This window comes from Sinocyclocheilus rhinocerous, unplaced genomic scaffold (genome assembly GCF_001515625.1).
Source record: "Sinocyclocheilus rhinocerous isolate Xijiao unplaced genomic scaffold, SAMN03320098_v1.1 scaffold395, whole genome shotgun sequence".
Taxonomy (NCBI): domain Eukaryota; kingdom Metazoa; phylum Chordata; class Actinopteri; order Cypriniformes; family Cyprinidae; genus Sinocyclocheilus; species Sinocyclocheilus rhinocerous.
In genome coordinates this window covers 1,238,049-1,252,846 of record NW_015660890.1, presented here as the reverse complement: position 1 = coordinate 1,252,846, position 14,798 = coordinate 1,238,049, and the positions used below count along the sequence as shown (strand labels likewise).

The 14,798-nt window shown below is 39.3% G+C and overlaps 2 protein-coding genes across 2 annotated transcripts; one reads left to right on the top strand and one right to left on the bottom strand.

Moving 5' to 3' along the window:
* Window positions 1–592: 592 nt before the first annotated feature.
* Window positions 593–7,085, bottom strand: ccdc3a (coiled-coil domain containing 3a). Its single transcript, XM_016535398.1, has 3 exons — window positions 6,621–7,085; window positions 5,409–5,583; window positions 593–1,252 (listed from the first exon to the last, which is right to left on the bottom strand). Exons 1-3 carry the CDS (start codon window positions 6,986–6,988, stop codon window positions 965–967), a joined length of 831 nt encoding a protein of 276 aa, XP_016390884.1. The 5' UTR covers window positions 6,989–7,085; the 3' UTR covers window positions 593–964.
* A 1,940-nt stretch (window positions 7,086–9,025) lies between these two features.
* On the top strand, window positions 9,026–14,798 carry LOC107726056 (optineurin). The gene is made up of 14 exons (XM_016535531.1): window positions 9,026–9,247; window positions 9,893–10,044; window positions 10,127–10,320; window positions 10,413–10,559; window positions 10,640–10,704; window positions 11,029–11,139; window positions 11,785–11,863; window positions 12,064–12,179; window positions 12,646–12,795; window positions 12,944–13,028; window positions 13,278–13,433; window positions 13,543–13,685; window positions 13,765–13,850; window positions 13,948–14,798. Exons 2-14 carry the CDS (start codon window positions 9,912–9,914, stop codon window positions 14,052–14,054), a joined length of 1,572 nt encoding a protein of 523 aa, XP_016391017.1. The 5' UTR covers window positions 9,026–9,247; window positions 9,893–9,911; the 3' UTR covers window positions 14,055–14,798.

Sequence of the window (14,798 nt, the reverse complement as noted above, 5' to 3'; positions counted from 1 at the left end):
TGGAACCATAATTCGGTGAATGCGTCTATGACATTATCACTATCAGTAAGATTTTGAATGCGTAAACAATCCATCAGTGTATGTCAAAGGGATACACTGATTTTAAGATTTAAAGGGATACTCCACCCAAAAATGAAAATTTTTGAAGTCTTTATTTCATGTCGTTCCAAATCTGCATGATTTTTTGCTTTGGTGGAACACAAAAGAAAAATGTTGGTAACTAAATAGTTTCTGTTCCCATAGTATGGGGAAAAAAACTGTTTGGCTATCAAAATTCTTCAAAATATCTTCTTTTGTGTTCAGAAGAAGATGGAAATGATTTGGAACCTGATGATGGTGAGTAAATGTTGCCAGAATTTTAGGTGGACTATCTCTTAAAAAATTCAAAGTAAGACACTTTAAAGTGCCCCTATTATGGGTAATGAAAGGTTCATATTAGGGCTGCACGATAAATCGCATGCGATATTTAACGCGCATCTTGTCAGAAAAGCCGGTTCTGTAATCAGCTGTAAATCTCCATTACCTGCGTGCTTTCACATTGCACTTAGAGCTGTGTTACAAACTGCATGAAAGGTAATTTTCAAAAATCCATAATAGGGGCACTTTAATGTTTGAAAAATGCACTTCATGTGGTAACATCAAAATTAGTTTAATTCAAACTAAAAGTCTAAAATACTTTATGACATCAGCTTACACTAACAAGTCGTTTTTAAGGGTCAGATTAGAAATAGCTCCATAAGCATTCACTTTCACAAAAATCTTAAATTTCAAAAAGAAGTTTAAGCTTACCTTATTAATATCTACATTAAAATTATGTACAAAACAAGTTTACATCAAGCATTTGGAGCTTAATTAATTGCTAAAAACTATGGAAAGAACAAAAAATGCAAATATATGGGATCTGAAGACTGCCCTGCAGTCTGTATGAGTCCATATGAAGGTGTGTGTGTGTGTGTGTTGGAGCTCACAGTCCGTGTGTGTATCTGTGGCGGGGAGGGCTGTGTTGGGGTGAAATGGCATTGAGGTGATGTCCTACGTGTCTCTCCGCCGTCTTCAGGCGCTCTTGCAGCTCCAGGCGCTCCCGTTCTGCACGGCGGGACACTTTGCGGGCCTTTCTCAAAGAATGCCTCAGTTTCCCCACTCGTTCTTTTAACTGTTCGTTCTTCCTCTCCAGCTCGGCCACACGCTCCTCAAGCTGTCCAACTCGCTCCTCCTCCTCAAACAACACCTTCTGCACGGAGGAACACAGCAGCTGAAAGATAAAATGAGGGAGACGGTCATTGACGTACATTTTAATCTGTGCATGCACTGACAACCTGACCCAGTGGAATGAAGGTCGACATGCAACATGACATCATTTCCAGCCTCTGTCAGCCTTATTATTTCCTGTTGAGCGCTGCCTTTCTTCTCTGGGCCTCTACACATGCCAGCGTGTATGTGATGGAGGCAGTTCAAAAGTCATGCCCACAGTAGACAGAAGCTGAGGCATGCTGTGTGTGTGCACATGTGGAGAGTGTGTGATTGCATGGCCGTGTCTGTGTGTATTTGAGCAACAGGAGGCCACATGTTCTCCCTGAACAGCGGAAAGGTCTAAATCCCTGTTGTAATGGGCCAAATCTGAGTGTTACATGATGTCAAAGGTCACCACATGAGCTAATTGCACAAAAAGTGAAACACAAATGTCATGAAAATGAACGGAGACAGATGCTGTGGAGTTCAGTCATTTTAAGTCAATAATGATTCAAATGCCAGTTTAAAAAACACTTTTATTTTATTATACGTTTTAAAATGTAATTTATTCCTGTGATGCAAAGCTGAATGTTCAGCATCATTACTCCAGTCTTCAGTGTCACGTGATCCTTCAGAATATGCTGGTCAAGAAACATTTATTAATATTATCAGTCTTGAAAACAGTGGTCTGCTTAATATTTTTGTGGAGCCTGTGATATATTTTTAGGATTCTTTGATAAATGGAAACTTCAAAATAACGGCATTTTTTAAACCGAAAACTTTTGTAACATTACAAACGCCTTTACTGTCACTTTTAATCAATTTAATGCATACTTGCTAAATAAAAGTATTCATTTCTTAAAATAATTTTTAAAAATACAGACCCCACATTTTTTTAACAATGGTGTATAAGTTCATCTATGTTTGCACAGCTTTTAAAACACTGTCCTTGAACAGAAAAACATGCATACTGTAGAATAAGGACTGCTGCGAATGACTGTTGTTGTGTCCTACTGTCCAAACAAAACCCCCCCTGCTGTAACAACAACAGCACTCTCCAAACGACACGACACCCAGAGCAGACAGACAGGTGGACACAACACACACATGCTGGAATAAACATCTCTGCTCATTAACTAGACCTTATAGTCATTCTTTTGCTTCTAAACAGCTATGTAAACAGCTATTTTGCAATGCTATTCGATATAATAACATTTCTTCTTAATGTGGGTGTTGTGTATTTAAAACCACAAGAGCCAAACATAGCCTGCTTTGCTTTCAAACCCAAACCAGACCCAGATGTGATGGTACGTGAGTCATCCATAACAATAGATGAGTGTTTTTGAGAAAAGAAAATGAGACAAGAATGCACAATAGACAATGAGAGAAAGAATGAAGAAACGGAGAGAATTTGGGCACACATTTGGGTTTGGATGGATGGATGGATGGATGGATAGATACATTATGCATTGATAAATTTGACTGTGTAGAAAATGCAATGGTGTTTTTGCATTTGTGTGAATCTGATTAGTTTAATAAAGCATAATGGTTTTTAAGATGGATGGTACAGGAAGCAGGGGGCGACATAACTAACAGACACGGTGCCGGCTATATAGTTACAAGAGCACAAAGTCCCTCAGGCGGCCTCAAACAATCCTTTTCCCACAGGAAAGCTCCTGTGTAAAACAGCTCTCATTATCTCTCTGAGGTTCCCGGGCCTGATAATCACACCCACCTGTTCCTGCAGTGCACACACCATCATTATCTTTATCTTCTCTCTCAGCATCTGTCTGTCTCTCTGTGCAGATGTGATTAGTGAAGTGTCCCTGTGTGTCTTTTTTGATCTGTAATACTTGAATGAATTTAATAGTATTGTTAAAGAAATGTTCAGGATTCAAAAAAGATGCTGTTAATAGGGTATCGCTTGTTTGCATCTAGACAGACCAACTGTCACATCTGTTTAGCGGAGTGGACACCTGTTAGAGGAATCCTGCACCTCCTCAGGTCACTGTGTCAAATCTCAAGATGAATGGACACACACAAAAATACTTCTGACAGCTTTTGATGCATAAAGTTTTCTATAATTGCTTTCAATACCTCAAATTCTCAGTGCAGGTTCTCCTTAATTGCATGTACATTTCTGTTTAAAAATTTGAGGTCAGTAAGATTTTATTTGAATGAATACTTTCGAAATTTATTTTTTTAAATTAATAATTTTACCCAGCAAGAATGCAAATTAAATCAATTGATCAAAGTGAATTTGACAGTGTTGTAAAAGTATTGTGACATTAAAGACTAGCAGAAATGGCTGCTAAAAATTCAGCTTTGCCATCACAGGAATACATTTGAAAATATATTCAAATAGAAATTTGAATATATTAGGTAAAATTTAAAAAAAAAGAATAATATTTCACAATATTTGAAATGAATGGTTTTACTCTATTTTTGGTTGGCATAAAAGACTGGGAATTTAAACCTATCAAGATAAGATCTGACTTATTAAATAAAATACTATTATAAAATTACATTAATTCTTCAATATAATAAAAAAGTATCTGGCCATTTAAATCACTCTTTATGAATGTAACTCTGTTAACAAAATACCAAACCATGTGGCATCTGCAAAAAAAAAAAAGAAAATTGAACTGATCTTGACTTTCCTTTGCAACTTTTACAATTGTTTTTTACTACTTTTACTGTTTTTGCAACTATACTATTTGTTTTTGTTTTAGGGGATGAAGTCAGTTTTGTTCAAATTTGACAACCTGAAAGTATCCAATTTGAACAGTATATCTATTGTTTTATAATTTAAAGACAAAAAAAAAACTTTTTTTGAAAGAAATAACATTTGTTTTGATATTTTTTATTTTCTAATGCAATTTTTTTTACTGCAATTCTACTCCCTTGCCTTCCAGACAAACGTATGCAGTCAAACAAAAAAAGCATTTGGCATTTGACATTTGTCTGGAAGGCAAGGGAGATTCCCGCTGGTTCACACCCAGAACTTTTCTCTGTTGGTATATTACGCTCAATAAATCTGAAACTGTATCGCCCCAGCTGATGACTGTTTTCAGTTAGCTGAAGTGGCTATTAGTCTGTATGTTCAGGCATCTCATTGTGTTTGTCTTCAGATAAACTCCTCCCCTCCAACAGCAGACCACAGTCCAACTAATGAGCGGCTTTGTGTTTGATGTGTGTAAATGTACAGCAGGCTAATCTCATCAAGGCGAACATATCTGCCTCCACTTGATACTGTGTGTGTGTGTGTGTGTGTGTGTTACATCCTCACATCCTTCAAAACCCCTGCCATAACCTCTGAGGACCCCTGACATTCCTCCCATTCTGCCTTGAACCATCCACATCAAACGCATGATTTATTTTCCTTTCAAAACCCACCGCCGTTTCCCCGAGATGATGTCCACATGTCCAGTTGATGTCTCCCTCACTCTTTTCCATTTTCATTCTATCTCAAGCTTTATTTTCAGTGGCAGATGTGTGTGTTTAGGTGGGACAGGCTGTCCGTGAGTGTGTGTGTGTAAGATAGAGCAGCTCTAGCTGGGAGGTCTTTAATCCGGCCTCTATCGAGCCGAATGAACTCTTGAATTACCTCAGCCTCCTACCGTGATGAACAGTCACAGTCGTCAATACAAAGACCACCAAAGAAAGGGACTTGTGTGTCTAAGTGTGTGCTGTATGATGGAGCTGCATTTACCCATGAGAACCTGAACATGTTACTTTTTTATATTATTCTCATTTCCTGTGTTACTCACACCTTTCTGGCCTGAGCCAATCAGATTTCTTGATTCTTTAGTTGTTTTTCTCCAGACGCTAGTGCAACACTAGTGGAATGGAAATTGGCTGCTGTTTTACTGTTGAAACACAGGTAAAAATAATGCATTTGTGCAAGCAGACACTCCTGTCTTCATAAAAAGCCATTTACGAGACTCTTGAATTTACAACGGAGTCATTTTAAAAGAGTGAACATGCTCTGAACGTCTGCCTGTAATGATGCAAACAAGCTTGCACAAACACGTACACATACTGATGTTCACCTTTCACAGATTTATGCCTTTCAATTTTCTTGTCTTGACAAGATATATAGTTTTCATTTATGTCTGCCACTCTATAGTGCATTTTGAGCCCATCTGTGTGTGTGTGTGTGTTTACTGGTGTCGTACCCTGCTGTCTTCCTGGCTCTCCCAATCACTATTAAAGTTGTGCATGGTCTGTCCACCAGAGCAGTTTGAGAACTGGAAGAGGCTGGAAAACAGTCGTCTGTTCTCCAGCGTGTCAGGGAATATGGCATCCTGAAAGTTGACTCCATGAGGGAGGATGTTGTAGTTTTCATCCATCCTGTAAGAGACACGTACATGTTTGTTTGCATATACTTGTGAGGATGTTTGACTTTATGACTTACATTTATTTCAAATAAATTAGATTGTAAAAAATTAAATTTAAATACTAAAACTAACTGAAAATAAACATATATCCAACTATTGTTTATTAAAGAACTTCAGTTCTTGAAAATAAGTAGACAAGCAATGCTTGTTTGTGTTTGAAGACAGCCTACTGTAGGAAAAAGGGGCAACTCATTCCCTACATTAATTTTAAAATTAAAAATGTCAAAAGTAAAAAAAAAACAAAAAACTTGTAGTTCAGGGTGTGAGTAGAATGATTCAATAACCACCCCGATTCAGAATCTGTTCGAGTCATTTGTTCTAGAATCGGACTACATTGGTCCTGTTGTATATTTCTGATTCACTAAAAGAACCGACTCATAAGAGTCATTCGTTTCGACTGCACTGGCCGCGTTGTATATTTCTGATTCACTAAAAGAATCGACTCATAAGAGTCATTCGTTTCGACTGCACTGGCCGCGTTGTATATTTCTGTATTCACTAAAAGAACCGACTCATAAGAGTCATTCGTTTTGGGATTGACTTCAAGGGTTGCACTCAATGTTTTGATTCACTAAAAAGAACTGGTTGATAAGAGTCATTTAGTAGCGGTGCTGTACTGAATGTTAGTGCAAAAAAAGCCAAAATATTTCTGGCGCAAGCAACTGCAAAGCAACACCTTAGCAACCACATAGCAACACCCTAGCAACCACCCTAAGTACCCTAGCACCCGCATAGCAACACCCAAGCAACCACCCTGGGTACCCTAGCAACCGCATAACAACACCTTAGCATCCATCTATCTATCTAGACTGCATTGCCTTCAAAATATTCAAGCTTTAAAACTACTACTTCAGACTGAAAACTGTCAAACTTTTGAATCTTTTTGGTCAGGCTTTCTCAAGCCAACTTAAAGTTTGTCTTGACGAACTTTTTTTTAATGAAGTTCAGAATAAGAACCGGTTCTTGGTCTTTATATAGACGTGAACCCACCTGAGGAAGAATATGTAGGAGTTGTTTTCCATCACCGTGTGTGACTGACAGCTAAAGTACCCCAGTCCCGTGAGGTTGAGGCGCGAGCCCGCAGGCACCTCCAGCATGCTGCCCCACGCCTGATCGCACAGCAGCTCCACCTCCGCCGCGTACAGCAGCGCGTCCTCCGCGCGCTCGTGCTTCAGGTACGGCAGGTAATTGTAAAGGCTGGACGCGTACGGCTCCTCGTGGATGGCCAGCACCTTGGCGTACACAATAATCTCGGCGAGTTCAGCTCGACAGCCCTCGCTCAGGGGTCGCCACTCGCTGGGGAGCTGACACGCAAACGCGAATCCGACACCCAGCGTCAGCAGAAGCGCAAGGTGCATGCTTCCCGTGCCTGCAAATAAACCCACGCGTAAAAGTGCTCGTTCACGGGTTCAGTGGATAGGCGATGCAAGTGAAAGCACTCATGCAGCGGCCCGGGGTCAGATCACATAATCCCGATTGCTGTAGGTTCACAAGTACGAGTTCCCATCCTGCTCCTCCTCGATCCATCATCACTCCTGAAGTTCGTCTCAGGCCAATCGGCGCGCTGGAGTTTAAACAGCCAATAGACGCGCTGCGTCCTGCGTCCATCCAACAGCCTCACTGCTGCATTCCTGGACGGCATTTGGACTAATTTTCTGTCTTTATTGATTATACATGCAGAAAACAGATCACTGTTCATGGGAATTCACTTTCTACAAAAGTGTTTTAGGGAAAATACATTAGAACCTATGGACCCTTTACTTTTCAGTCATGCAAAAGTTTAACAAGTTTGCAAAAAGCAGAACACAATAATCAATTAATCATATAAATAATATGACAAAGAACATTATCCTTTTATTTCATCCTGGTGATAAAAGTGTTAAAACTAGTATTTTTAAATTTGAAAAGTACAGTTCAGTCTCCCCTTAATTGTTAGGTTACCAGATTACAATTTATACAGGCAGAAAACAGTTAATGGAAACTCACTTTCTACAAAAGTGCTTTTAGGGAAAATACATTTATAGAACGTAGTTCACCCAATAATGAAAATTCTGTCATTAATTACTCACCCTCATGTCGTTTCAAACCCGTAAGACCTTCGTTTATCTTCGGAACACAAATTAAGATATTTTTGATGGAATCTGCGAGCTGTCTGACCCTGCATAGACAGCAATGCAACTAAAAAGTTCCCAAGTCCAGGGACGTAGCAAGGAGACCTGTAAAATAATCCATGTGACATCAGTGGTTCATCCGCAATTATACGAAGCTACGAGAATACTTTTTGTGCCCAAAAGAAAAAAAAAAAATTTTCACCCTGGTGCCATTTTGGAGAATATCCGCTAGATGTAAACAGTGTATGCTGTTCTGTGTCACGCCGGATCTGTTTCCTACGTTGTTGTGATTTGATCTGAACGGAAACAGCGTATCTGTGTGGTGCGGCTGACACAGAACAGCATACGAATGTTTACGTCTAGCGGATAGCGTTGCTGTCTATGCAGGGTCAGACAGCTCGCAGATTCCATCAAAAATATCTTCATTTGTGTTCCGAAGATGAACAAAGGTCTTACGGGTTTGAAACGACATGAGGGTGAGTAATTAATGACAATATTTTTTGGGGGGTGAACTATCCCTTTAAATAATATGTAGTAGTTTGTCTCTGTATTGTGTTGCCCATTTAAAATTATTTAAGTCAGCCAGGTGCCTAAAAAATAGTCTTCTCTAACTGGGATACCACATCATATTTAGATGTAATTTATTTGTTTACTTTTTGCTCTTTATTTATTTAGCCTACGTGACGATTAGTGTAAAGTCTAACAAGTCTGCAAAATGCAGAACAAAATGATCAATTAATCATATAAATAATACAACACAGAATATTATCCTTTAACATTATGCTGATGATAAGTGTTAAAACTAGTATTTTCAAATTTGAAAAGTACAAAAGTTGTATTCAATGGACTGTATCTTTTTTTCTGTGTAACATCGATGGAAATGACAGTTCAATCTCCCCTTAATTCTCAAGTTTTGAAAGCGTGTACGCTGTACATTGTCGCTCAGCTCTGTCTCAATGCCTCCATCTAGTGCATCAACAAAGTCATTACATTAGAGGTAACAACTTTTTATTACAACGATATTGATCTATTGTTATCGTTGTTGTTATAGCTCTATTGCTATACTGAAGCGTTTTAGGACCCATCAAATCTAAATTTACCATATGCAAGGAAAGCGCAAAGCTGATTCTACACCCACGAGAGTTTGTCATCATATAAATAGGAAATGATGACTGTTACACACTAAAATCATAACGGGGGGCAGAAAAGCCGCTCCCTTTGCCCCAGTTTTGGGTGCGTCATGCGGGATGACCTCAGCAGGACAGGCGCAGGGAAACCCCGGCCGCGTCGTGGCGTCACCGTCAGCTGGTTCAGCGCTGTTCATGGAAGAAGCTTCAGAGGCTAGAGCCTTATGACATCGGATAGACATTTACTTGCATAACGCTTACTGTAAACAGACCCATCCTTCTGTATTACAGATCTGTGCGTTCAGCGCGCTGCACTGACGTCTGGATCAGGAAACGCAGCATTTTCCAAAACAAGTCTGTGTACACAAGTGAACGCTTGGTGAGTATCGCAGTGCTTTTAAATGTAGCGAGTTATTGCATTTGATATCTTTAAAAAGTGTCTCCACATATATTAACATGTTGCGCACTCATAAAACACATTAGGGCGTAGTTTACGAGTGTTGGTTAATTTCTACCGCAAATGTCCTAGTTAACTTTCGTTTTCGCGTTATCTGTATTGTGAAACGTCCCAGGTGGGATTTTAACAGTCACCATTTAGATTAGCGTTCAATCCCACGAGAACACTAAGTAACCATTGTTTGCCACTCAAACATGTGTCATCTACTCACACTAATGTCATTCAAAATTCATTTCAAGCCATAAGAACGAAAGTCATTATTACTTAATCTTCCTACAATCTTCCAAAGCATTGAATCGTTGCCACCAATCAGACAGAGTCTGGGTTTAACTCGATAACCTTATCAGAACGACTCAACGAATCATTCAGATTTAGTGATTTGGATCAAATGAATAACTGATACTATTCTAATTTTAGTTTTTTGATTGCATTTTGAACATAGTAGCACAAGCACATACATTTTTTGGTTCAGCCAAAGTTTCACTTTTCATTCTGTGCTGATAATTGCATATTTGAGCATAAACCATTCTTGAACTAAGAGTCATGTTGTGGTATTTCATAACTCAGCTCAAGAAGCTCCAGAAACATGGCATCTGGTTCATCGATGATGAACGGGGACATCAATCACCCACGAGGGTCCGGCCCGGGGAATCTGGGCAGTTTAGAAGAGACCCTACAGCAAATGAACACCCTGATCAAAGAGAACAGAGAACTGAAGGGTGAGACTTTCAGTCATAATCACAGTACATAAACACGCTCCATCACATACAACAACCCCCTTTCCTTATGTGTATCCCACAGAGGCCCTGAAACAAACCAACTTATCCATGAAGGAGCGCTTTGAGGGTCTGTCGGCATGGAAGGAGAAGCAAAAGGAGGAGAGAGACTTCCTGGAGCAACGATTAGAGGAGGCCAAAACCAGACTGAACGCTGTGGATTCAGAGAACGAGGCGCTGAAGAAACAAGTGGAAGAGCTGGAAAAAAGTGGAGCTGAGGTGAGACAAGATAGAAACAGTGAAAGATCATATCATTTAGAAATATCTAATCAATTTAAAAAGACTTAAATTAAGTTATATATCTGCCGTAGTGTTTACACACCGAACTGGAGGCGCTGAGAGGTCAGATTGCTCGTCTTCAGGCCGAGAAGAATGATCTAGTAGCATTAAACTCTGAACTCCAGCTCAAAATGGGTCAAGGTTCACCTAGAGATTCCTTCATTGAGATTAGAATAGCTGTAAGTATGCACGCACACACAGAAACACAATGAAGTGGCACTATGTTGCTCAATGTCACTCTCTGTGCTTTCTTCCACAGGAAGATGAGTTAAAAGTGACCAGAGATTTGCCCAATATGCCAAAGGACCCTTGTGCTTTCAGCATGTAAGCACTGCAGAATTAGGCATGAAGTTCAGCAGATTTCCAATTAAATGCTTCTGATTCAGTAAATGTAACAGTATTTGACCCCTTGCTTGTTTATTTGCTGTATGTAGCTATAGTTTGTGAGCTAGAAATGGCACTAGATCTGACAAAAACTCTTTATGTGAGAGTCTTAAGTTAGAAAACGTATTCAAATAGTTTCTAAACCATGCAAAAAAAAAAATCTTTATGGGTTAAAGTTAGGATGTGGGCCACGGTAAGTCTATAGTAATTGTAGAAACGCAGTAAGTCCTCAACTTAACTAAACAAATATGTGTGTGTACGCAGGCCAAAGGCTGAGTCGGAGGAACAGACAGTGAGGCAGCTGCTTCGCTCCCTCAGAGCAGAGACTGATGAGAAGGAGAGACTGCAACTAGTGCTCCAGGAGACACGTGGGAGGTAGGACACAATTTCGTATACCCTCTCAGAGACAGAACTTAAAGGGTTAGTTCACCCAAAAATGAAAATTCTGTCATTAATTACTCACCCTCGTGTCGTTTCAAACCCGTAAGACCTTTGTTCATCTTCGGAACACAAATTAAGATATTTTTGATGGAATCTGCGAGCTGTCTGACCCTGCATAGACAGCAATGCAACTGAAATGTTCCCAAGTCCAGAAACGTAGCAAGGAGATCTGTAAAATAATCCATGTGACATCAGTGATTCATCCTCAATTATACGAAGCTATGAGAATACTTTTTGTGCGCAAAAGAAAAAAAAAAAGACTTTATTCAACAATTCGTCTCCTCCGCATCACCCTGGTGCCATTTTGGAGAATATCAGCTGGACGTAAACAACGTATGCTATTTTGTGTCAGATGCATCACGCGGATATGTTGATTTCATTGAAATCAAATCACATCAACGTAGGAAACAGATCCGGCGTGACGCAGCTGACACAGAACAGCTTCCGAAGATGAACGAAGATCTTACGGGTTTGAAACAACATGAGGGTGAGTAATTAATGACAGAATTTTTGGGTGAACTAACCCTTTAAGGTGTTTGAGCTTCTTTTATTGTATATGCGCATATTGGGTATTTGCAGAATTGCCGAGTTGGAGAACAGACTGGAACACGCTGACAGCAGTGCACAGACATCTCTCCCCTGTTCAACTGAAATCAATGTAGGATAATCGGACTTTTATAGCTATCCATGTAGCATTTTTGAGCTAGTTATTTGATCAAAACATCCATGTGACTGTGGTCTTTGAGGACAGTCTTGTCTGAAAGAAAGTGAAAGAAAATTGTTGGGAGTGCGGCAACAACTTTGAATTTACATTTACTATGAGGAAGCGACATTGTTTTCTATGTTTGTTTTCACCAGGCGAGCGCTGAGGTGAAGAATCTGGAGGATCAGTTACTGAAGCTCTGTAATGAATTGAAACAGGCTCAGGTCAAACTGGACGAGGCTGAGAACATGAAAAGAAACCTGCAGGACAGGTCAGAAACACCAGTCAACAATAACCTATACACAGCTTTTTTGATTAAAACCATTTTTTTTGGTTTCTTAATTTTTTTTTTTAAAAATCAAAAATGTTTTTTAAATTATAATAATACATTTATTTTTATATGTTCATCATTATTATGTTTTACGTATAATATGTATTTTTCTAAATATTAAACTTGACATTGAGACTAAATTGCTTCTCATACACTGCTTTCAAACTTGATTTTGTTTCTTCTGGAAATGCAAATCTAGTTTCAATATATAAGGTCACCTAAAGTTTAATAGTCTGTTGTTATATGCAACAACACAAATTCATTTAACCTGTAATTGTAGAGCACACGAGTGATAAATGTAGAAATCCAGATCTTCCTTTTGGGCGTACATTTTCTTTTCTTTGACATGAAGGTCTACAAAGTCTGCAAAGTTTCCTATTTCTCACATCTAATGTTCTCTCTGTAGGTGTAAAGATCTGGAGCAGAACCTAGGTACTCTGAAAACTCAGCTCGGAGAGAAACAGAAGGTTCAGGCTGAGAACGACACTCTGAGGGTTCAGATGGAAAGCCTTCAGGCTGCTGTTAAACTGGAACAGAAGAAAACTCAGGATGAGAAGTGAGTGCAGCTTGTTACCCCCATCTGATGCCTACAAAAACACACATTTTTGAATTGAGTTGCATGGGGGAAATATAGACTCAACTCAGTTGCACATTGTGTTTATGAAGTTTTCATAATAATCACATCTCTTATCTTTCTTTACCAGGAACAACCTGAACCAGCTGAAAGATGCTTATACCAAGCTGTTTGAAGACTACAATGAGCTCCAAGAGGAGAATAAGAAGAGAGAGGTACAAATTCCCATTTACTTTAGAAAACTTCAGGCTTACATTTATTATTATTATTTTTTTGTATTTGGCCAGACACTATTATTTAGGTACATCTGTGAACTACAAATATTCTCTTAATTTTTGAAGGAGAATTAAGCTTGCAGCAAAACATTTCTATATTTAAATACAGTTTGAGTTAAGGCAGTTCATTTTGTATTCTGAGTGTGTTGGTGATTCATCCTTCTTGCGTACCTCATTGTGCATGATCAGGGTTGTGCATCACGGGAAGACTATGATGACCTCCAAACCAGGTTTGATACGGCTGAAAAGGCGCTGGCAGACAAACAGAAGAAGATTGACGAGATGAAGATGGAAATCTTCCAGAAGGAAAAGGAACTAGAAACTATCTCTGTTTTCCAGGCTCAGGTACGAACGATTGTACGGTGGCATGGCTTGCTGGGCGTCCTCCCAATTTTTAAGCTCCTTGCAATCTGCATCATTATTTTTTATTATGTGTTTTTGTGTACACATACAGGCAGAGATATATTCCTCGGATTTCTACGCAGAACGAGCAGCTCGGGAGAAGATTCACGAGGAGAAAGAGCGTTTGGCCACTCAGCTGGAGTATGTGAAGAAACAAAACACCCAACTTCAGGACGAGATGGAGTCACTTGGCAGGTCCGTCATAAACTTTAAACACTTACCTGCTCACATGTGAGCTCTGTGATTTTGAAAAGGGAAATGTTTTATGCTACAGGCATTCCATGAGTGAGATGCAAAGGAGACATGTGTCACGTGGGGCCAATCCACAAGGGCCAGCATCTCCACATCACCCCCAAGGAGGTAGAGATCCTTACCATAAAGAGTCCATGTTGTGAACTTTTGTGCTACTGTACTTGTAACTGTATATCAGGATCACATAGACCTCTTTATTCCACAGGTGATTGGCAGCAGCAGAATATTCCAGAACATGCTTGTCCCAAATGTAGGGAAGTCCTACCTGACCTGGACTCCCTGCAGATCCACATCATGGATTGCATCATCTGAGTCTGTCGCCTAGTAACCCTATATCAGATCCCCCCAATATGTGAACTTGTGGTTTGATAGCTTTAACTTCAAGCAGCCTGAAACATAATGCTTCAGTAACACGGGTCTATAAACCCTGCATCCTAACAATACTGCATATTATCAGTGTGGACGGTTTCAAATTAATAGATGCTATTGGTCGAGAGTGAGAATCAGGATTTAATGTGTAGCTTTGGTTCTGACTAGTTGGATTTACTTCAAATACACCCTATATAACAGCAACATTATTAAGCTGCTTTAAGACAATTCATCACTGTCAACTATTAAGAAAAAAATATATGTTGCAGGTGAGCAATCAGTGTGGCATACATTATCGATTAATCTGTTGTGGGTGAATTATGTTGTTGGTGGTAGCAAAAATATTGTTTCTGAGAGAATTATATATCTTAAAGATTTTAAATCTCAGTTATAATTTCATTATACTTTCAATGCCCCACATTATACAGACAGAGGTCAACAGATATTGTTTTTCTTACTTTTGTTTGTTGGATCTGTTAACTGTTAAAGCACTTTATTCTGTTTAATAAGCAAGGTTAATAAGTTAGATCTGGGGCAAATTACCTGCCTAAATCTAATAAATACTTTTCTGAAGTTCATATTGTTTTCGAAACATGGGATGGGCTCTATCATTAATGTGCTTGGGTATGGGTAAATAACCCTGCAGAATGTAGCATTAAAATGCATATTAAAGGACTAGTTCACCCC

Coding starts and splice junctions, on each gene's coding strand:
- LOC107726056 (XM_016535531.1), top strand. CDS start 9,912: ATGGCATCTGGTTCATCGATGATGAACGGGGACATCAATCACCCACGA. Junction 12,796..12,943: donor AAGAAAACTCAGGATGAGAA/GTGAGTGCAGCT, acceptor TTTCTTTACCAG/GAACAACCTGAACCAGCTGA. Junction 13,029..13,277: donor AGGAGAATAAGAAGAGAGAG/GTACAAATTCCC, acceptor GTGCATGATCAG/GGTTGTGCATCACGGGAAGA.
- ccdc3a (XM_016535398.1), bottom strand. CDS start 6,988: ATGCACCTTGCGCTTCTGCTGACGCTGGGTGTCGGATTCGCGTTTGCG. Junction 5,584..6,620: donor TCCTACATATTCTTCCTCAG/GTGGGTTCACGT, acceptor TGTCTCTTACAG/GATGGATGAAAACTACAACA. Junction 1,253..5,408: donor AGAGCCAGGAAGACAGCAGG/GTACGACACCAG, acceptor TTTATCTTTCAG/CTGCTGTGTTCCTCCGTGCA.